This window comes from Suillus clintonianus (genome assembly GCF_016758775.1).
Source record: "Suillus clintonianus strain FC179 chromosome Unknown DEU56scaffold_46, whole genome shotgun sequence".
Taxonomy (NCBI): Eukaryota; Fungi; Basidiomycota; class Agaricomycetes; order Boletales; family Suillaceae; genus Suillus; species Suillus clintonianus.
In genome coordinates this window covers 182726-204914 of record NW_024539270.1, presented here as the reverse complement: position 1 = coordinate 204914, position 22189 = coordinate 182726, and the positions used below count along the sequence as shown (strand labels likewise).

The window sequence follows — 22189 nt, the reverse complement described above, 5'->3', positions numbered from 1 at the left end:
TCTTAGCCATCGACGAGCTAGACCCCCTTGTTCCTTTAAGCGTAAATCAACTTCACCGCGGCGACCGAGAACATTCGATGTGCGCAGTTATAGTTAATCGCAGGTCATTGAAACATCACATGCATCACAGGTCATTTTAACGTCCGAGACAGGTCGTTGAAACATCACAGGTCATTGAAACAGTCATTGAAACCCGTTTACTCAACATCCGCACCATCAGCATCCATTCCTCGACAGCCACCCCCGAGTGTCTGGAATATATTTAGTTCCTCGTGGCCCCTGACCATCGAAAAATATCCTGTGCTTCTTTTGACTTTGGTTCGTCAGGAACAAGTAAGCATGTACGCACTCTCATTTTCCCATCCAAAATAAGTACGATCTCAAGGAAGGACCGGTTAGTTCGGTATATGACATCCATATCTCGACCCATTGAGCTCATCCCCCTTCATGCACGCGATTTTCTGCATTGCACATAATCTCACAAGGAACGACTGTCGTCCTTCTCGAATTGACTGTGAGAGACTAACACAATCACGCTGACAATGTATGTACAGGGCTGCAGGCTGTATTTTTGTGTGGCCTGTTGCGTGCGTGCGAGTTTGACAGCCTGAGACGAGCAAAGTTTGAATTTTGAAGCGCGAAATCAGAGTTACAATTGAATTGGCACAAACTTTGTTTGCATTTGATACTCCTGAACTTCATTGTAACAAGCTATCAAATTTGCTAACCATGGTTAACCGGCACCTCGAGTTTCAACGACACGCGCAGCTGCAAGAGAGCAATGAGGTGTGTTTGTTTTGTGGAGGACGTTCATTCTCAAACTATCGTTGATCTGAAGCGCAGTGAAATTTCCCCAGGAGCAACTCATTCTGCCATGACAGAATCTGAATGAGCTCGTGCACACGCATCGAGTTTGGCCACCAAACCCGATACATGGACTCTGTTCGGAAATCAAGATCCAGGTAGAATCTATAGTTCGTGCTACCTTTGCATCACTATGGTAATCCACAGGTCCAGTACACGACTGGGCGAGAGCACAACAGGCAAGGACAAGGCAGGGCAAAGCACATTGTACGACCTCGAAGGAACAACGAATCTGCAGTAGACCTCCGCATCTGGCTGATATTGTATATATGATTCATTGTATATAATAGCATTGCGTTTAAAATAACAACTCGGAAAATACAATGTTTGCAGAATCTTGTTCTTCGTTCGTCTCCGTAAATAAGGATAGTGTGTCTCTCCGTGTCCTTACTCTCGATAACGCTGTATATAATTGACCGTGAGCAAAGGGGTCAGTCACCGTCAGTGCGGAGGTCGAGAATAGTCGTTCGTGCACGTCCAACAGATAGATACCATCTTCTTCGGTGGAAGCTGTATTCGCACCAAACATAAATACATTGACACGGAGATCACCACTGTCTGAAGTGGCGATGAATTCGAATCTGTCGTATCGCCAGAAATTCTTTTCTGCAGAGCGCCATTATGAGTGCAGTGCGCGCAAGGAAATAGGAGAACGCAGAGCAACGATATCAAATGACGCGAATTATTCAAATGCATCGGAACAGACCAACGGCAAAAACGCGCGTCAGCATAGCATGACGGGGTGGACGCAATAGCCACCGAACCGTCGGTTATTCAAGCTTAAATATTGTAGATGGTGACACTGAAACGAGATGACTGCGGTGAGTAATGCATTTCAGAAGGTCAAATAACCTATGGATACATACAATATTAGACAATCTGCGGCTGGTGTATACTATTGCAGGTAACAAAAGAACGCGCTTCTATCTACTTGACACAAGCAATATCAATTTTAGTGATTACGGACTGGTCATCAACCAAAGATCCACCATCGAATGATGACCAGCCAAAAGCGAACAACTTGAAACAAAAACCGAGCAAAAAACAGGCGAAACAGCCATGCAGGCGTTCATACAGAGTGCACAAGCTCCACTGCGCGCTCACATACTTCATCAATTCCCCACCGCTTGCAAGAACCATGTTTCATGTCCAAAATTCCGCCGACCTCGTCGCACGCCCGCAACACGATGTCTATATCCTCCTTTGTATGCGATGCGCTAGGACAGAGCCGCACACGACCCGTCTCAAACGGAGTGGCGGGGTACGTTACGACAACGACAGCGATTGGTATAGGGCGTGCACGCATCATACGCACGAACACGGGCAATTTGCCCGGGTTAAAGATAAGCAGAGGAACAATAGGGCTGGAGGCATGTCCGTAGACGATGAAGCCGAGTTTCTTGAGGCCAGTGTGCAGATAACGGCAGTTGAAGGCAAGGCGGCGCATACGCATGCGAGCTTCAGATCCGTCCGCGAGAGACGGACGAAGGGTCATCCACGTCGGCAGCATACTGGCAGGCGCCATTCCTTGGAGCTCCTCTGCGCTGCCCTTCGGCGCGACGATCGAGCTATCAAGGCGTGCTGGGGCGACGCCCATAATGCTGGCCATCGACACAACAACCTGTGTGATCACGGCTGGCGCTATGGCTTCCGCATACGGACCCGAGTGACTGCGCAGGCGGAGAGCATCAATAAGGGGTTTCGGTCCTGAGATATATCCTCCAGCGGCACCAAAACCCTTGCTGAACGTGCCCATAAGAACGTCAATTGAACCAGGAGGGATGTTGAAGTAGTCCGTGACACCCCGTCCCCGAGACCCGAGCGATCCGATCGAGTGTGCCTCATCAACGTAGAGATAGAACTTGAATGAAAGCTCAGTATCGTAACACAACGGTAGCTGTATTACATACCTTGTATTTCTGCTTCAGCTCGACAATCCTAGGTAGGTTCACGAGCGTTCCCTCCATGGAGTATAAACCCTCGACGATGACCAAAATTTTCTTCCAAGGACGATGCGTCTTAGGATGGCCCTGGCTTACCGCCTCACGCAGCAGAGACTCAAAACTTGACATATTATTGTGCTTGAATACCCGGACATGCGCACCGCTCTGGCGTATACCGACCCGCATACTAGCATGATTCAGCTCGTCGGAAATGATCAAGGACCCCTTTCCCGCGAGTCCAGGGATGAAAGTGGAGTTGGTTGCGAAGCCCATAGAACAGACCAAAGCGTCCTCCGTGCCCAAAAAACGCGCAATAAGGGCTTCGGCGGCCATGTGAAGATCGTTGCCCCCACTTTCAAGACGCGTGCCGCAGCTGGAGACGCCATAACGGCGGATGCTCTCCGCGACTGCATCTGCCCAGCTGCCGTGGCCCTGAGAGAAGGCGAGGTAGTTGTACGATGAGATGTTCAGGGCGCGTGTCTTGCCACCAGTGTAGATCTGCGTATAGTTATAATCGGTAGAATAACGGTCGAGGACAAGAACAGTGCGGCCAGGGACACCCGTGATAGGCTGGTGGTAGCAGTCACTCACGCGACACTGGAGCCGTCGGTTGGCGAACGATTCAAAACCCGGGGTTAACGGCGCGTAACCCTGCACATAGAAAATTAATTAAATGTGACAAGCAAGGCTGAGGGGGGCCGAAGATGGGACATACATTTTGGGGCACAAGGTGGGTGAAATAAGATTTGGCAAAACGCTTTCCGAAGAAATCCCGCAAATGTCCAAATATGTGGAGAATGAGGTAGCTTATGTAGGTGGCGAGGTGAATATAATATGGAGGCTCCTCGGTGGTGTACTCCTGGAAAGGTTTCGAGTAGTCATGCTTAGAGACGCAACGATAAGCTTCATTCGCACAGTGACCAAACTCTGTGTGAGGGGTAGTGAAGACCTGCTCGGACGTGGGTGGCGTGTGGGGGTTCACTAGACAGTTGTTCTCGTCATCCTCGTTGAGGACGGCATCTTTGGATGAAGCCGTAGCAGAAGAGGAGAGGGAAGGTACAGGTGTTGATACCACAGAGGAGTTGCTGTGACTGCGAGTGCGAGTGTAGGAATCTGCTTTCTGAACAACAGAAAAGTACGATGCTGCCGTCGTCATTGATGACAACTGGCTGAGGGGTTTTTTGTCCTTGAAGATGGACGGGGAAGGGGAAGACGAATTGAATGCCATGGAAGACGGCATTTTCTTGTCTTATTCAACGAGTAATTCGTACGTCAAACCTCTGAGATGGAGTAACGAGGATCACAGTGATGTTCTAACACTTTGCTCGTGTTATAATATCATGCCTCGCCAGCATCTACCGTCGGTTGTACATGTGATGGCCCAATTATGCAATGTTTTATGGAACAGTTTGGCGCTGGCAGAACAATTGATGACGTGGGGCACCATACTGCATGACGGGGTAGAGGATCTTCTCCTACACAAGCTTTCAAGTCAGTTGCCACGTAGCCAATGTATAAAATGACAGCATCACCGTGAACGCCCCTGCGGATATGATGGTGTGTTTAACCGCTGTAACGACAGTCATACATCGGCTCGGATTTGGTCGCTTTGTTCATGTGTGAGGCATTAACGCCACGTCTCTGATCATTACTGACAATACCTATTAGACCTGCATCGGGGTGATCGATCATTGGACAGTAACATTCCACCCAACAGTACTGAAAGGAGTTACGTACATGCGACCCAATGGCAGAAACGGTTCGATGAGAGTGTCAGAGCGGCCGCACGGACACACGTACCGGGATTCATGCAAGGTGATACAACTCACACTCGAACCACTGCGGGTCCCGGATGGTCGATTCTGTTCTGTGACGACTGCCAGCGATATCCCCTGGCCCATTTTGTTTAGTATGTAGTAATTATATCCTTCTGTCTCCAACGACGATTGAGATTCTGAATCGATCCCAACATGCCGACAAACGTTCGTAGTAAATGCATATACACTGAAATCATTGGTCACAATCAATGATAACATTGTTGCATTATGATTGGCATAATACTACTCCGTGTCACATCAAAATATCAATTTGCAAGACCTGTCACACTATATTGTGACATCAAGTTTGTCGGCGTCGTCGTCGTCGTCGTCACTGAGTACTGAGTACTGAGAACGTTCAACATCGATAACTTCACCCTTTGCAACGGCAATTTCAACACAATAGACTTCTATGAGGGACCGTATTGGACAAAATAAAATCAAAACGATAAAGTAAATAAATCGACGTTATAACTAAAACTCGAATTGATTTCACAAAAGTCATCCACGTGGCTTCTCAAAACTCTAAATCATTTCAGAAAAGTCGTCCACGTGCCTACCAAATCAGGATGTTACGCACAAATGTCGTCCACCTGCTTATTTATCGATTTATCCCTTACTCACTGTCATTGATGGCGAGCTCGAGCCCGCCCATCGTGTGTCGGGTCACGGGTCACAGTATGGCAGGTGCGCACCTGCCGTTTATAGTAATTAATTAATCACCCATTCTGGCGACACTTTGTTTGCACCCATCAGCCATATGTCAACTTGAAGCTTCGTCCCTTGTCGTTTCGATGACTATCCTCCACCCTTGGGAGAGGAGCCGAGCCGGCTAGAACGACGCCTCCAGGGCTGGGAGAGATACACCTCAGTGGAGTCGTCATACTGGTGTGTGATATCTACCTCCGTTCAGCACGTATTGACGACTTCCCCCAAGCCATTCACGCAACTAATGTCACTCTTGGTCTCCGACGCATCTCCACTGGCTTCCGTCTGACGGTCAACGCTGGATGGTGCTGAATGCCAGACAATCAACAAACCTGTAGACATAGACCAGGCCGTCATTGATTAGAACGAGCGCATTCTTCTGTAAGTTCAAGTCCTTATTCTGGTTTTTCCTGCAGGGATTGAAAAAGACTTTAGGCCGTGCAAGCCATCTTCTAAAGTTCGGGTCAGCGTGTATGCCTCATTTGAATTAGGTCCCATGCCCAGCCACGGTGAATTCCTCCGCACATTCAAGATCTCCGTCAGAGAATTACCGGATCACAGTGAAAAGTCACATCGTCAGTATTCTGAGGAAAACGACGCTGCAGTCCTTTGCCCCCTTACTACTGTGAGTGATCAATACAATCTTATGTTCTGATACTGAGAGCTTGTGATGCGCAGGCTACGTCCAGCGATGTCGATGTGTTAATACTCAGGACGGACGCTGGATACTGTCTTCTCGCACGATACCGCAGGACACAGAATGGTAGTGATCTCGACCAATCTATAATTCACTTTGAACGTGCCTCTGATCTCTGCCCCATGGATCATCCATACCACCCTGCAGCACTGTTCAATCAAGCTACTGCGAAGTTTGTTAGTTGCCAAGCCAATGTAATTTACCTCGTCCTCGACATCCCTGTTGCTCTTTTTCAAGACGCCCTTGATTTGCGTCCCACTGGTGATCCGGACAGGCCCATCACCCAGCTCTTGTCATTGCTCTGTTGTCTCGCTTCGCGAAACGGGGATTTCAAACGGATGCTGAAGAGTCGAAGTGGCAGAACCTTGGTTGTAAACACACCTGAGTACTTGACCTTTCAGACTGACTCGCGCCCGCGGCTTCCTCGATAGGTGAAAGGGGTCTCAGCCAAGTCCCGCAAATCACTAGAGGGAGCAAATTTCTACCTCCTCCATGCACCTTGTCGTCCCCTATCGAATCTAGCTGCGGATTCAAGGCTCTACTGAATAGGGCAGAGCCTACAGCACGGAGCGCGGAACATACTGCGCGGAACATATTGCAGAGTGCACACCACATAATCATAATGTAACATGGGGAGAATACGACGAGGGAGATGTTGAGATAACGACTCAGGCCCCTGAGGGTGCGAACAAGATAGAAGGAACCTACTCATTCAATGGTGCAATGATAGGCATTGTTTCATACTCCGAGTCGACCATAGAAATAATCGTCTTGATAATCCCATTTGTCCTATCGACGTTGGTCTGGTTAGAATGCTATATGGGATACGACATTCTTTGACCAGAATTATCAAATCTATTAGAGAAAATATTAGCATGGCACGCGATGTCGAGTGTTGCTGTTGCATTCACCCGTTCTGACTCCCAGGGGCACCATGCAGGTCAATGATGAGCTTGAGGTTGTAGTCCGACGCCCAGGTAATGGCCTTCTTCACATAGTCTAGCCAGCCATTTATGTACGGTGCTGGAATACTCAGTTCGGAATCTGATTAACGCACTTCTTGAAGGAACAAAGGACTTGACTTGATTGTATCTTTGGACGACAAACCCGAGTGTCGGAAATTGACAGGGACCTACTCAGAAATGTGTCATGGGGTAACAAGTGGCTCGAGTGATAGATAAACCATGCGAAACAACTTCTCTCTTTTCACGAAACTGGGCGAGCCGTGTCTGCAGTGTAAGAGTTTGCATACACGTGAATGCGGCACCTATTCTTAGGTCAAGGAAAATGCGCGCCTTAACAACATGGGCCTGAGCCATGTCAAGATCGATGGAGTTCTGAGCAGCACAATGAATTTGTCTGACATCACGAACCTTTATTGGCGGAAAAACTCTGGCCAAGAACCGGATACTCACTGAGGAATTATAGCGCTAAACCTTGCTCTCTTCACAACGATCTGTGGACGTGATTTCCTGCATACCTTGACAATCTCGTTCCCAATGTTCTCTCCCTCGCGATCACAATCTGTCCAAATCATGAGGGTATTTGCTCTATGCGTCTCAGTCAAGAGAATTTGTGAGTTGGTCTGTGGGTAATCGAAATAAAAGTTCTTGATGAATCTAATGGTCATTCAAGTACGCTGGAAGTAAAATACATGGATTTAAGAACGGTAGGCAGGTAGAGCAGCGCCAGTAGGAGCCTTGTTCACCAGGCTGAGCGTCTACTTCTGCGCTGATGTGACAGCATCTGGAACTGTCGTTCTTCCGAGTCTAGCCAGTGAATCACCCACACCTACCGATGTCTTTGAACAATTGGCAGAAGAAAACGAGAGCTCATATACTTACCTGAGACGTCTCCATGTAACTGAACAATATATTGGAGGTCACTCAGCGCGCAGGTCAGTAGCAAAATGGAAGCTCGATAATGTCTTGCTCAAAGGAATGACGATCCTTGATCCGTAATGATGACTGGAGGCATGTTCAAGTTTGACGAGCTGGATGTACCGCTGTCTGCGCGGACCAGAGAGCATAAACAGATCCTCGTTGTTGCCTCCTGGATCCACGCACATGTCACAGGAGCTCGCGAGGGTCAACGTGGACGACAGTGCCAAAGGTGGAGTTCCAATTTGAGGACACAGTGGACTACAGAGGGGGTGTTTTCTGTTAAAATGAGCCGATACATATACTTTCGCAGCGAGGTTTGCCAACTCTTGGCGCCCAAAAAACAGCAGCCCTTTCAGCTTGTCAGATACAAGAACACAATCAAAACAAAAACATGAACCAAGACTCCCATTTCATCGAAACATCTCCGGACGATCCTTGATTGACACAGCCACTAGGATCTTCAAACGGGCAGGGTGCTTGTCGTGGGTGGAAGGATGCAAACGTGACGTGTCCTGAGCTTCCGATAAAAATGAAGGACTTGAATTGTGATTTCGAGCACCTACCTCAATATTCTGATTTGATGAACCACGTTGAGGGTTGACGTCCACATGTTGAGCGTGAATGAGCTGGATGTTGAGGGAGTAAGGGAATGTCCCATTGAACAACGCAAGTGAGCAGAACGCAGGTACAGGTATGCTCGTTGTGGCAGAGGGAACAAATCGGTGTTGCCACACAGTCGTCTGCCAATCCGGGTGAAGCTGCCTTAGGGTTGGAATTTGGTACTAGGTGCTAAGATACACTGCATGACCAGTATAGCAATCGTCCAACTTGATATTCAGTAGCGTGAAACTCATGGGACTTCCCTGTGGTGTCAATCCAAGAATCACTTTTGGCGCCTGAATATCAGCTTACCAGAGAACGACAGTGCAAACCACACAACTTTTAGCGCGAATGGTAGCATGGGGGCCAGTTTCAACCGACAATCTTTGACCCAGCGCAACTCCTGGCGGCTCACTGTGCCGGGATGAGATTCACGACCCCCTAATACTTGTAAATTGTCCGGATTTAATTCACTCCTCTGCCCTTGTAGCTCATTTCAGGCCAACCGACGTCATGGCGAAGGGTATTCTGATAAGGAGCACATGGAAAAAGCACAATATGAGCCTACATTACACCGTCCGTCATAGCATCTATTATTCCGCCGCGACTGGCCCTCGTGACTGGCTGAGATATGGAATAGATAGAAGTTGTCTTCCTGCGACGCAGTGGTTGTATATCGAGCGAAGGGCACTGAGGCTGCCGAACGCAGTCTCGAGTGCACGCTTGAGGTCACCTTCTCGGGATTCTGAGTTGCCGTCAGAACCATCGCTGGAAGAAGTCGAGTTGAGGAGCCTCTCAACAAGCGCTGTGCCCTTGGCGCGGGATTCTCATCGACGAGCAGCGATGCCCTTGGAAAGAGTTTCGCATTTAGTGCATGCTCGGAGAGTGGGTCCCTATTTCACGACGAACACAGTGTGATGCCAGTGCATGCAATTTTGTAGGATGCAAGGGCGTACATCTGCATCTGGAGAGTCAGTTGCTCTTCGATCGCTGGGGAGTCGTTGGGGTCATGGTTGGAGGAAGGCGCAGTGTGGATGGGATAGCCAGAGTAGGTGTTGTTGCGCAGAACGTGCGAGAACGGGTAGGAATAGGGCGAGCAGAGGTGCTGGGCTGGCTTGCATGCTAGATGTCAACGGTGATGGAGCAGCAATAGGCTGGCTGTGAGGTGTGGGCGGTATCATAGGGTGCGACTGGACGAGGTGGTGTTAGACAAACTTGGACAAACACAAAGTTGAGATTTCAAACACCAATAAATAATTACCATAGAAGGAAGGTGCGGCACCTGCCAGTACTGTGTGACGCGTGACCCGACGCGCGGCGCTACGTAGCTCATCGTTGACGACAATGAGGACAAGAGGACAACGCAGTAGGACTCTACTGAAGGTACCATGTGAACGACTTTTGTGCTAAGAATAGAGTTCTGAGAAGCCACGTGGATGACTTTTGAGAATGAATTAGAGTTTTGAGAAGGCACGTGGACGACTTTTGGTTATCCGTTTGAGATTTTCGAACATAACACGACTTTTGGGTTATCAGGTAGATATTTTATATAAAAATGATTCAATTTATTATTGTCTCCTCTGGGCCGTCATAGACTTCGTCCGCGACGGCTTTCTCACCACTGTTCGAATGGAGGAAACCTTTCCCATCTCTCTCTCCTCTGCAGGGTGCCGAAAACATTGCTGGGCTTTGAGTTCACAGACATTTTTATGTCGTGATCACTTACTACTAACTAGATGCAAACTGGCATGCAGCAATATTTGTGGCCTATACTCTGGCAATTTACGACATGACATCGAACTCGAGGAGCAAGGGCCGTGACCAGCAATCATGTTGGCCCGACCTCGAATCCATGAATAACTCACAAATTCTCGGAGCGGACTCAGCACAGACTGCGCTGCTGCACCGTGTCAGCTGATCGATCGAGCAGCAGGAGACTTGATTAATTAGCGGGAGTGCCAGTTACTGGAATTTCTGTTCCACCGTTTTACACGACTTGTAAGCGGCAGCGCTCCAGGACCCACTTGTTATTTTCATCGCGACCCCGTACTCATGCAACACCATCAAATGACGTCCGCGCTGCTGCATCATCAAAAAGAAAGATCGCGGATTGTCACCAGGTCTCAAAAAGTATGGACGGTGAGCACATATATTTGATCGTAGGATTGATACTGATTCCCCTGTAAAGGAACTTTTGTGCATCTCGTTGGCTTAAACAAGCCGTCCGGTCAACGTATACTACCCTCAAATAAATTCCGAGCAAATTAAAGTAGGTTGCTGCTTTTCATTCATGAGTGCTGCTGAACTATTTTCTTGATGGGCTTAGAATACCGAGGCCGCGCAGCTACTAGCCTCAGCTTGAGCAGCTATCAATTTCGATCATCAAGGGAGCTGGACGAATAATAACAACGTTGCCGACGGGTGCTGTGTGTCAGATTCGCGCTCATATATGCTATGACTCTTCTTTGTTGTCTCTCCTCTCTTTGTCCGACGTCGCCTCATCTCCTTGGTTTCCAAGTTCTTCTGTTCTCTTCCTGCCTCACGTTTTCGCAGCACCACATTATCGGTATCATTATTTTTGGCACTGTGACAATTTCGCATTTCGTGTGGCCTGTCATGTTTTCTGGCCATGTATTGTGTACATACGTAGGCTTGTGCTCTGGTCCTGTACCGTATTTTCTGGTCGCCTGTCTTAGTTTTCATATTACTGAATGGCGACGGATGAGAGTCGAATGTTCATCAATAATAGCAAGCGATTCCCTTTGGTCGGCACTAAGCAGCACGCATTCTGCTATATAGTTGACGTTCGATGACATCGAGTTCGCTCGGAACATTGCAGACCAACAGCAAGAGTTTAAAATGCGCGCAGCGACATAGCATGACGTGGACGCAGTAGCCACCGAACCGCCGGTTATGCGTGCTTATATATTGTCGAATAGATGTTTGTGCGTGCCGCGCACCCACCTCCTTGGAGATCTCACTTCATGCACTCCCTAGCGGAAGCACAAGCCAATCGAATTTGATCAATGCAATACCCCATCCCATACTATACTACATGTACCTGTCGACATTAGGGCTAGCCTAGAGGTGTAACAGTAAACAGGATAAAAATCAGCCCAAGAAGACAGTAGACGAGACAGACAACCAGGTGTTCACATATCACGCGGAGTGTACAAGCTCCACGGCGCGCTCACAAACCTCATCAATACCCCACCTCTCGCCCATGCCATGTTTCAAGTCTAGAATTCCACCCACTTCATCACACGCCCGCAGCACTAAATCTATATCATCCTTTGTATGCGATGCGCTAGCACAGAGCCGCGCGCGACCCTTCTCCAACGGAGTGGCGGGGTATGCCACAACAACGGCAACAATTGGGGTTCTCCGCACACGCATCATACGTGCGAACATAAACAATTTGGCAGGGTTGAAGATCAGCAAGGGAACAATCGGGCTGAAGGAATGACCATAAATGATGAAGCCGAGTTTCTTGAGGCCCGCATACAGATAACGGGAGTTGAAGGCAAGACGGCGGATACGCATGCGAGCTTCGGATCCGTCCGCGAGAGACGGATAAAGGTTCACCCACGACGGCAGCATGCTTGCAGGCGCCATTTTTGGGAGCATATCTGCACTGTCCTTTGACCTGACGATTGAGTTAGCAGGGCTGAGGGAATTTAGGGACTTTGTCGACTGTGGAGCGACGCCCATGATGCTCGTCATCGATGCGATAATTTGTGTGAGCACGGGGGGTGGCATTGCTTCCGCATACGGACCTGAGTGTCCGCGCAGCCGGAGAGCATCAATAAGAGTTTTCGGCCCTGCGATGAATCCACCAGCAGCACCAAAGGACTTGGTGAAAGTGCCCATCAAGACATCAATTGAACGAGGAGAGATGTTGAAGTAGTCCGTCACACCGCGCCCATGAGGACCAAGCGCACCGATTGAGTGCGCCTCATCAATATAGAGGTGGAACTTGAACAAAAGATCAAAGATTGTAACCATAGAGCTGTAACTGCAAGACGGACCTTGTACTTCTGCTTCAGCTCGAGAATTCTAGGCAGGTTCACGAGAGTACCCTCCATGGAGTACAAACCCTCGACGATGACCAACACCTTCTTCCACGAACGGTGCGACTTGGGCTGGCCCTGACTGATTACCTCACGCAGCAGGGACTCGAGGCTTGACATATCATTGTGCTTGAACGTCCGGACATATGCGCCACTCTGTCGTGCGCCAACGCGAATACTAGTGTGGTTCAATTCGTCGGAAATGATCAAGGACCCCTTTCCCACTAGTGCAGGGATGAAAGTGGAGTTGGTGGCGAATCCCATGGAACTGACCAACGCGTCTTCTGTCCCCAGAAAATGCGCAACGAGGGCTTCAGCGGAAACATGGAGCTCTGTGCTTCCACTCTCAAGACGCGTACCGCAGCTGGAGACGCCATATCGGTGGATGCTTTCTTGGACTGCATCTGAGCAGCCTCCTCGGGCTTGAGAAAAGCCAAGGTAATTATAAGATGAGATGTTTAGGGCGCGTGTCTTGCCACCAGTGTAGATCTGAGTATGGTTATAATCGGTGGAATATCGGTCGAGGATAAGAACAGTGCGACCGGGGACACCTGTGACAGGTTGGCCGAAGCAGTCATCCATGCGACGCTTGAGACGTCGGGTAAAGAACGAATCAAAATTCGAATTCAACGGCGCGTAACCCTGGGCATAGCACAAAATGAAGTAGATGTGATAATCAAGATGGCACGTACATCATGGGGCATAAGATGGGCAAAACAAGATTTGGCAAAACGTTTTCCGAAGAAGTCACGCGTATGGCCAAAACAGATGAGAATGAGGTAGCTTATATAGGTGGCGATGAGAACGTAGTATGGAGGCTCCTCGATGGTATGCTCCTGGAAAGGTTTCGAGTAGTCATGCTTAGAGACGCAACGATAGGCTTCATTCGCGCAGTGACCAAACTCCGTGTGAGGGGCAGTGAAGACCTGCTTGGACGTGGGCGGTGTAAGGGGGTACACGAGACAGTTGTTCTCATCATCCTCGTCGAGGACAGTGTCTTCGGATGAAGCTGTGCCGGAAGAGGCGAGTGAAAGTGCCGGTGTTGATGCCACAGAGGTGTTATCGCGACTGCGAGCGCGGGTGTCTGCTTGTTGAACAGCAGAAAGGTACGACACTGCCGTCGGCATTGATGGCAATTTGCTGAGTGATTGTTCCTCCTTAAATATGGACGGAGAAGGGGAGGGCGGATTCAACGCGATGGGAGACATCATTTTGTTGCCCTGTCCAACAAATAGTCCGTGAGTCGAGCCCCGACGATAAAGGAAAGAGGGAACACAGGGGTGTTATAACAACCTGCTCAAGATATCGCAGACTCCAACCAGCGACGACCGTCAATTGTTTATGATTAATTCCCGCAATCACGCGGTGAAGATAAAAAAATGGCCAGAGTAATTGGTACACCAAGACCAGAGGATCTTTTGCTGCTGATAAGTACGCAATTCCTCATCGCCAAAAATGCTTTTAATTAGCCGCCTTGTAGCCGTGGCATGATAACGGCAGCACCAACGTGAACGCACATGCACAATCCCTGGAAGAACCAACACCGCGGCTGATGAGGCTGGACCGGCTTCGGTGTAGTCTCCCCTAGACAGACCATAGACTAATGCAGATAGTCGTTCCTTCTACACGCTTCAGAGTGATATTGGACTACAGCGTAAACACTTGGACTAGTGCTGGTAAACCGGTGGTGATCCAAAGTATACTATAAGATTCGCATGAACGGTTCAAGCGCCAGAATGCCCAGGATTAGGGTGCAACGTTGCAGATTTGGAACCACCACGACGTGACCACGTACCTATTCTAATCTGCTGGCCGGTCTTAGCCAACTTGCTCCTGACCGCTATCTACACCCAAATGAATGGTATTGAACACTAATCAGTGCCTTACGGAGGTGAAAGGGTGGGTGCTCACCCGTTACTAGAAGTACTTATCAATTGCCCATCTCATGATGCCGCCAATGCCCATATTTCCTCATTGTGATGCCCACTATCTTCTTCAACGCTACACCGTGACCTGTCTTCAAGTATTTGTGCTTCATCATTTTCAAACACTCGAAGGGGCGTGTTCCGCCAATGCACTTCGGAACAAATGAGCCGGCGCTCGTGGGACGAGATGATGCGACTACCGCAAATACCTAGTCTCCTGTAGTCAGACCATATATAAGGAAGGCCCTCCTCTGAACAAACCTCGCAAACCCCATAGGGGGTGCTCCAGTGCCGTTCACTGGGGGTTGATTGTGTTAACACCACGGGTCGAGGTGGGGCAAGGCGGGCCTGTGTGGGGTAATATCCCTCCACTCAAGTCCATCAGAACTCGTGGTCAACTAGCACTTGTTCTGCCACGACAAACGAAAAATAGTAGGTGATGGCCAGTAAGCGCAAATGGTGGAAAAATCCAAGAAAAATCAACGACTTAACTGGTTATTACATAATTTATTGGGCGTCTATTGTATTTCGTCCAGGCGCTTTGTAAATTCACCCATCTCTCGGATGGTTCATTTTGTACACTAGCCCATGGGACCTTCGGAATGAGGACATGTCGCCTCCATACCGGATTCACCAATGCTGCAGCAAGAATATGATTCTCCCCGTCATCATACCGTGATTGTTTTGCTCGATGCGTATCATAATTCACGCTGATACATGCCCCACTTTTATCCCCACTTCCAAAATGATAGATGGTATCACCTCGCACCCATTTGTGATAGTGCTTGTGATGGTGTAAGGCCCAGCCTCAGACCATGCCGAGCCCATTTAGGTTGAGTCGAGCCTTGGGGCGGCCCATGTGCATGAGGGCTTAAGGCCCGGCTCAAGGTATCCTACATGTACAAGCCTAAGCCGGGCCCTCGAGCCGTGGCTTTCAGTGGTAAGTAAAACATCGGATATGGACCTTACGTACTAAATGACAAACGTTAGTACTTGCTTGCACTGAACGACCCTCACGCTGACACCTACCTACCGCTCTTAGGAGTGGGACTCAGAGCAGCGAGCTTTTGGACCAGGGGAGGAAGAAAGAGGACAGGACAGAGCTGGCTTATTTGGTACGTCGTTATTTGTTCATTGTGTATCGCTTTTCCTTTCATTCATCCTTTTGCAAGCCCTCTAGCACCCTTACCCTCCCTTTGCCAACCCATCCATGGTTCCGCCTCCGGTTGCAGCTGTCTTGCTGTTTACAAACAATACCATGGACCGCGCTGCTTTTTCTCGTCTAGCCAGTCCTCACCTACATGTGCGCTCGCTGTCTATACAATACCTTCTACCCAGCTCATATTGTACGGCGTGGCGGGAGCGACAATCTTCCTTCATCTATAAAGGTTTGCCTAGGGAAGACTAGGTGCAATACAATCGTCAATTTTAACTTGTTAACCTCGGCACGCTCTCACCACAGCCGAAACTATGCGAAGTTGCGAACCCTGCGTTCAATTATTGGCCGACTGCCTTTGGATGTTCTTGGATGCCATCTACGACAAACAGGCCCTATCCTTGGATCACAAGGGAGACATATTCATGCGGCAGTTGAATTTGGCCAGCGCAATTCTTGCCCAATGTTCAGACCGACCCCAATCACCATGCGAGAAGCTTCATGAGTCACCTCGCGAACTCATTCACGGAGGTTCATGGCTATTCTCGAATATCACGTCTTATTTCCGTCATGAGCAGATTAGCGCCTGGGTGGATATGTGTCTTTGAAAGCTTCTTCACCATCAATGTTCCATGGGTGAAATGAGGTACTGCAGGCTTTGTCTGGTAACTCCTGAGACGAATTGAATGCAAGTGTGGATGACAGAGGTCGATAGCACTAGGCTGACTGGGTTCCCAGGTTTGATTAAACACGGACTCCGATCTAGTCACCGACCCCCTTCTGCTGGCTTTTGTGCTGGCGGCGATTCCAATTTGGGCTCGCCCAAGCACCCGATTTGTCCCATTTATGACAAAGTTAAGGTAGAGGTTACAATCTAACTCTCGCATCAGATCAGTCAGTACCTGCGTTCCCTCCATGGAGTACAAACCCTCGACGATGACCAAGATTTTCTTCCAAGGACGATGCGTCTTAGGATGGCCCTGGCTTACCACCTGAGGGATTATTCGTCCTTGAAGATGAATGGAGAAGGGAAAGACGAATTCAATGCCATGGGAGACGGCATTTTTTGTCTTGTCCGACGAGTAATTCGTTGGTCAAGCCTCGACGATGAGGTAACGAGGAGCACAGGGATGTCACCTAGCTTAAGACCAGCATCAATCATATGGTCAGTTGGCGCAATCACGCAATGTCTGATGGACCTGATGGACGCTGGCAGAATAATTTATGACATGAGGAACCAGGAGGAACCGCATGACGGGGTTGTAGCATCTTCTCCTACACACGCTCTCAAAATGAGACGAGTTTAGCTGCCACGTATGAGCCATGGTACGTAAATGACTGCATCGCCGTGAACGCCTATGTGGCCCAGGATGGTGGCGTGTTAAACCATTGTAGGACGCGATATAGCGACTTTGACAGTCATATATGTTGATTTTGGTCTCTGATATTTTGTTTGCGCAGGACACGCAGCCGTCACGTCTCCAACAATTCCGGTGGGTCTGTCACCGACAAGATTGGACCTGCGGCTTCGGTGAGTAACATCCATAAAGTCACATTACATACAATAATATGCGATCCAATGGCAGAAACGGTTAGATGATCGTCAGAACGAACCGCACTGCCACATCATGAGGCGTGATGGGTTAATCGGCGGGATGTATGTTTATCGCCTGCTAAGGGTAAATTTCCGTCAACCAGGGGTTGTTATACGGCGAATGCTACCAGTATTCGCCATATAAGAACCTACCAACACGTTTGGGCTACTCATAGCCCTAAAGCTTGAATACGCTTATCTGGATCAATGCTATGGTGAGACAGTTTATTGTAACTTACACTCGGACCAGATGAAGTTCCGGGAACTACCAAGTTCTGTTCAGTGGGCCAGCGGTGTTCCCTCAAATCGTTCACGTAATTCTGGGTAATGCCGACTCTATAAATATGCAACTTCCTGACACGACGATCGGGTTTGCCCGTATGTCTATCAGACCAATCGAAGGAAGCCAGTCATTCCTCATAAAAGTTCGTAGTGCTTACCGGTACGGCATTGTGACGCGTATAATTGCATTATGATGATAGTGTGGCCCATACTTTGGCAATCTATGACAGACCATCGAACTCGAGGAGAAAGGGCCGCGGCCAGTAGTTATAAATACCAGTATGCCTCGTTGGCTTAGGACACCACTTGAGGACCTACCACTTGAGGACCTCGAGTTCATGAATCCAACCTTGCTCACAAACTCTGGAGCGAAGCAAGCGGCGCCTTCCTAACGTTCATGCTTCTACGGTCAGCACCAATTGAGTTGATGATCAGGCCGCAAGTTATCCATCACACAATGGGAACTTGCTGCTCTCACCATTTTGCACAATTTGGAAGCACCAGCGAGGGACCCAATATTTATTGTGAGCCATCCATCATTCGACGTACCAATAAAAGTGCAGTGATTCCCTCCATGCAGGTGATCCCTTTCGAGCGGAAGCGTATGGCCATGAGTCATAATTAGGCCAAGTTATATCTACCATAAGGCTCCCAAGAAGAACAGCCCAAGCAAACTGTCGCACTGCAGTCCGCACACGGCACAAACACAGATTGCTTCCACGAGAACAAACACTCCGTTTTATATAAGTTAAATTATGCATATGGAATATGGATAGATGGACCTAGATAGATGGACCGAACACGCACTAGGCGAGACAGTCACGCAGACGTTCAAACGTTACACAGAATGCACAAGCTCCACCGCACGCTCACAGACCTCATCAATGCCCCACCGCTCGCACGAACCATGTTTCAAGTCCAGAATTCCGCCTACCTCATCGCATGCCCGCAGCACCGTGTCAATATCTTCCTTTGTGTGCGATGCGCTGGGACAGAACCGCGCACGGGCTGTCTCAAACGGAGTGGCAGGGTACGCTACGACAACGACAACGATCGGTGGACTGTGCGCACGCATCATACGCACAAACATGGGTAATTTTCCCGGGTTGAAGATGAGCAAGGGAACAATCGGACTGAAGGAATGTCCATAGATGATGAAACCGAGTTTCCTGAGGCCCGCGTGGAGATAACGGCAGTTGAAGGCAAGACGGCGAATACGCATGCGAGCTTCAGATCCGTCGGCAAGAGCCGGATGCAGGTTCATCCACGTCGGCAAGAGGCTTGCAGGTACCATACCTGAATGCTCTTCTGCACTGTCCTTCGGCGTAATGATTGAGCCCACAAGGCTGAGGGAAAACGTGGAATTGGTTAGCTGTGGTGCTGGAACAACGCCCATGATACTGGCCATCGACGAGACGACCTGGGTGAGAACGGGGGGCGCCATTGCTTCTGCATACGGACCGGAGTGTCCGCGCAGCCGGAGAGCATCAATAAGAGTTTTGGGTCCTGCAATGTATCCACCAGCAGCACCAAAGGACTTGGTGAAAGTGCCCATCAAGACATCAATTGAACGAGGAGGGATGTTGAAGTAGTCCGTCACACCGCGCCCATGAGGACCAAGCGCACCGATTGAGTGCGCCTCGTCAATATAGAGGTGGAACTTGAACAAAAGATTAAACATTGTAACCATAGAGTTGTAACTGCAAGACGGACCTTGTACTTCTGCTTCAGCTCGACAATTTTCGGCAGGTTCACGACCGTGCCCTCCATGGAGTATAAACCCTCGACGATGACCAGCACCTTCTTCCACGGACGATGCGACTTGGGCTGGCCCTGACTTATTACCTCACGCAGCAGGGACTCGAGGCTTGACATATCATTGTGCTTGAACATCCGAACTTGTGCACCACTCTGTCGTGCACCAACGCGAATACTAGCGTGATTCAATTCGTCAGAAATGATCAAGGACCCTTTTCCTACTAGTGCAGGGATGAAAGTGGAGTTGGTGGCGAATCCCATGGAACTGATCAAAGCATCTTCCATGCCGACAAAACGTGCAACAAGAGCTTCAGCAGACACATGGAGCTCGCTGCTGCCGCTCTCGAGACGTGTACTGCAGGTGGAAACGCCATATCGGCGGATGCTTTCCTTGACTGCGTCTGAGCAGCCGCCGCTGCCCTGGGAGAACCCGAGATAGTTGTACGATGAAATGTTCAGCGCACGTGTCTTGCCACCGGTGTAGATCTGAGTGTAGTTGTTATCGGTGGAGTAACGGTCGAGAGTAACAATAGTGCGGCCTGGAACACCCGTAACAGGTTGGCACAAACAGTCAGTCATACGACCCCTGAGCCGCCGAGTGTAGAATGAATCAAAATCCGTGTTCAACGCAGCGTAGCCCTGGACGTGGAACAAAATACATCAACTATTATCAACAAAATAAAAATAACACATACATTATATGGCATAAGGTGGGAGAAATAAGACTTCGCAAAATGTTTTCCGAAGAAGTCGCGCATATGACCTAATAAATGGAGAATGAACAGGCTTATGTGTGTGGCGAGGAGGATATAGTATGGGGGCGCCTCAATGGTGTGCTCCTGGAAAGGCTTCGTGTAGTCATGCTTGGAGATGCAACGATAGGTCTCATTCGCACAGTGACCGAACTCCGTGTGAACAGTAGTGAAAACTTGCTCTGACGTGGGCGGTATGAGGGGGTACACGAGACCGTTGTGTTCATCGTCTTCGCTGAGAGCGGTGTCCTCAGAGGAAGTTGTGATGGAGGGCGATTGGGAAAGTGGAGGAGTCGATGCTACAGAGGAGTTGTCGTGACTGCGAGCGCGGGTGTCCGCTTGTTGAACAGCAGCAAGGTACGACACTGCCGTTGTCATTGACGGCAACTGGTTAAATTCTTTCTCCTTAAAGATGGATGGAGAAGGGGATGAGGGGTTCAACGCGATGGGAGACGGCATCTTCTCGTCCTGTCGAGCGAATGGACCTCGGGTCGAGGATGATGAAGGAACGGGAGGAACAGCGATGTTATAAGATCCAGCCCATATCATGATATATGCGGGGAAACTATCGCCAGCGTTGGCACCCGGTTCCTTAATGTTGCAGCTCGTTTACCATAACAACCTCTTTTGCATATGTATTGGAGCAATCACACTGCAAAATTGTTTTAATCACAGGTGCTGTCCGAGCGATTGATGGCGTGGAGCACTGTGCCGGATAGCATTGACGGAGAGATTTTCCCTCCTGCTGATCAGTACGTACATTATTATTCCTGAACCTTTTTTCAATAATTCCGCAAGCTGCAACTCTGGTTATAAAAAGGACCGCGTCATCATGAACGCGCATGCGGATGATGGTACATACATTCGGACACGATATGACGCGATATCTCAACCTTCGATCGTCTAATGCAATACGGGCAATTGGGTGGATCGTTAGTCCCCCTTAGCCAGACCTTTAGAAGAAGGAAGACCGTCAGTCGTTCCTAGTGAATCATTAATATTGGATCACACCTGATCACATCTCGTTTATCTCGCGTATCGATGAGTATTCCACCAGACCCCGGAAGGCTTCGGATAGTGTTGTTGGCGGAGTACTGTATATGAGAGCAATAACGGTAAGTCTAAAGCCATTTAGCCAAAGTAGGTCCATTTAGCAGAAGTTACTGGGTCCGTTTTGCGGAAGTATACAGTTGATGATAGTTGACACGAAATGGGGGCATCGCCACGGCGGTTTCAACGCGGCACTGTCACAAATACTAGCCAGCCCGACATATTCCACCACGCCAAGTCGGCGTAGCCATCTCAAAACATTGAGGTATAGTCAGATTGGTTACAGAGTGGAAGTAAGCCATTACCTTATTTTTGTATTTTTGCGCCCACGTGAGTCACGTGACTGCGTCAACATGCCAAAAGAGCGCTAAATACTATTGCTCTCCGTTAATCGTTTGCGATCATCAATGGTCTAGCTGCTTCAGGTCGTGTTCCAGTGGCACTTGGAACCCTATTCGACGTCGCCATCTCTCGTAGGTGAAGTGATATGATTTTATTCAATGCTCAGTGGCATCGGCTGGCCTGCATACTCTTCAGCGAGCGAGGCTCTGGACAAATCAAGAGTAGCCACAGCCCACCGCATCCAATCTCTGGCCGCATATGACCATCAGGGGCCTGTTGATAAACTCATACTCCCGCGTCTTGCCGTTAGCATCTGCAGGGTGCACTTCCGATCTGTCGTAAAGCTCAGTTGCAGAAAAGAACGCGCGCGCAGCGGACTTCCACGTGCACTCTGTCTCTCGAAGCCAAAAACGCTCTTATTCTCATAGTTGAATCGATTAATATCCATTTGTGTACAGATACTGGGCAGTGGTATGCTGAAACGAACTTCTTACCCCATGTGGCATATACATTTACAGTATTTGAGTTGTCATGCACACGGACTCCATCGTTGCACAGCTCGGGGGATCTATCAGTTTGTAGTATGTTTCCTGTATTCTCTCTAAATGGTGGCCAGACCTAATGATTTCAGTTGAGTCGCCGGTTGAGTGTCATCGTGCCAATTGGCTTGACACCATGCCAAGTTTCATTCAAGCACCACCCCATGCTGCGTGTCAGTGCCTCCGAGTTGTGAGTCAGTGCTTCGTCA

At 49.1% G+C, this 22189-nt stretch overlaps 6 protein-coding genes across 6 annotated transcripts; 2 read left to right on the top strand and 4 right to left on the bottom strand.

The window, feature by feature from the left end:
• Positions 1-1737: 1737 nt before the first annotated feature.
• DEU56DRAFT_413171 (pyridoxal phosphate-dependent transferase) lies at positions 1738-4242 on the bottom strand. The gene is made up of 3 exons (XM_041346102.1): positions 3523-4242; positions 2775-3458; positions 1738-2725 (listed from the first exon to the last, which is right to left on the bottom strand). The coding sequence occupies exons 1-3, from the start codon at positions 4045-4047 to the stop codon at positions 1934-1936; spliced, it is 2001 nt and encodes a 666-aa protein (XP_041207380.1). The 5' UTR covers positions 4048-4242; the 3' UTR covers positions 1738-1933.
• Positions 4243-5642: 1400 nt separating this feature from the next.
• Positions 5643-6514, top strand: DEU56DRAFT_413152 (uncharacterized protein). Its single transcript, XM_041346101.1, has 3 exons — positions 5643-5713; positions 5768-5957; positions 6011-6514. Exons 2-3 carry the CDS (start codon positions 5829-5831, stop codon positions 6458-6460), a joined length of 579 nt encoding a protein of 192 aa, XP_041207379.1. The 5' UTR covers positions 5643-5713; positions 5768-5828; the 3' UTR covers positions 6461-6514.
• A 422-nt stretch (positions 6515-6936) lies between these two features.
• DEU56DRAFT_902090 (DNA topoisomerase) lies at positions 6937-7659 on the bottom strand (the record flags this gene model as incomplete). The annotated part of the gene is made up of 6 exons (XM_041356584.1): positions 6937-7028; positions 7087-7161; positions 7282-7366; positions 7403-7421; positions 7445-7485; positions 7510-7659. 6 exons carry the CDS (start codon positions 7657-7659, stop codon positions 6937-6939), a joined length of 462 nt encoding a protein of 153 aa, XP_041207378.1.
• A 3888-nt stretch (positions 7660-11547) lies between these two features.
• On the bottom strand, positions 11548-13926 carry DEU56DRAFT_858995 (pyridoxal phosphate-dependent transferase). The gene is made up of 3 exons (XM_041355301.1): positions 13275-13926; positions 12541-13224; positions 11548-12487 (listed from the first exon to the last, which is right to left on the bottom strand). The coding sequence occupies exons 1-3, from the start codon at positions 13791-13793 to the stop codon at positions 11672-11674; spliced, it is 2019 nt and encodes a 672-aa protein (XP_041207377.1). The 5' UTR covers positions 13794-13926; the 3' UTR covers positions 11548-11671.
• Positions 13927-16637: 2711 nt separating this feature from the next.
• Positions 16638-17931, top strand: DEU56DRAFT_757019 (uncharacterized protein; the record flags this gene model as incomplete). Its single annotated transcript, XM_041350084.1, has 6 exons — positions 16638-16828; positions 16930-16989; positions 17125-17194; positions 17250-17320; positions 17514-17682; positions 17770-17931. The coding sequence occupies 6 exons, from the start codon at positions 16638-16640 to the stop codon at positions 17929-17931; spliced, it is 723 nt and encodes a 240-aa protein (XP_041207376.1).
• A 319-nt stretch (positions 17932-18250) lies between these two features.
• DEU56DRAFT_888717 (pyridoxal phosphate-dependent transferase) lies at positions 18251-20508 on the bottom strand (the record flags this gene model as incomplete). The annotated part of the gene is made up of 3 exons (XM_041356249.1): positions 18251-19199; positions 19253-19936; positions 19993-20508. 3 exons carry the CDS (start codon positions 20506-20508, stop codon positions 18378-18380), a joined length of 2022 nt encoding a protein of 673 aa, XP_041207375.1. The 3' UTR covers positions 18251-18377.
• Positions 20509-22189: the final 1681 nt, after the last annotated feature.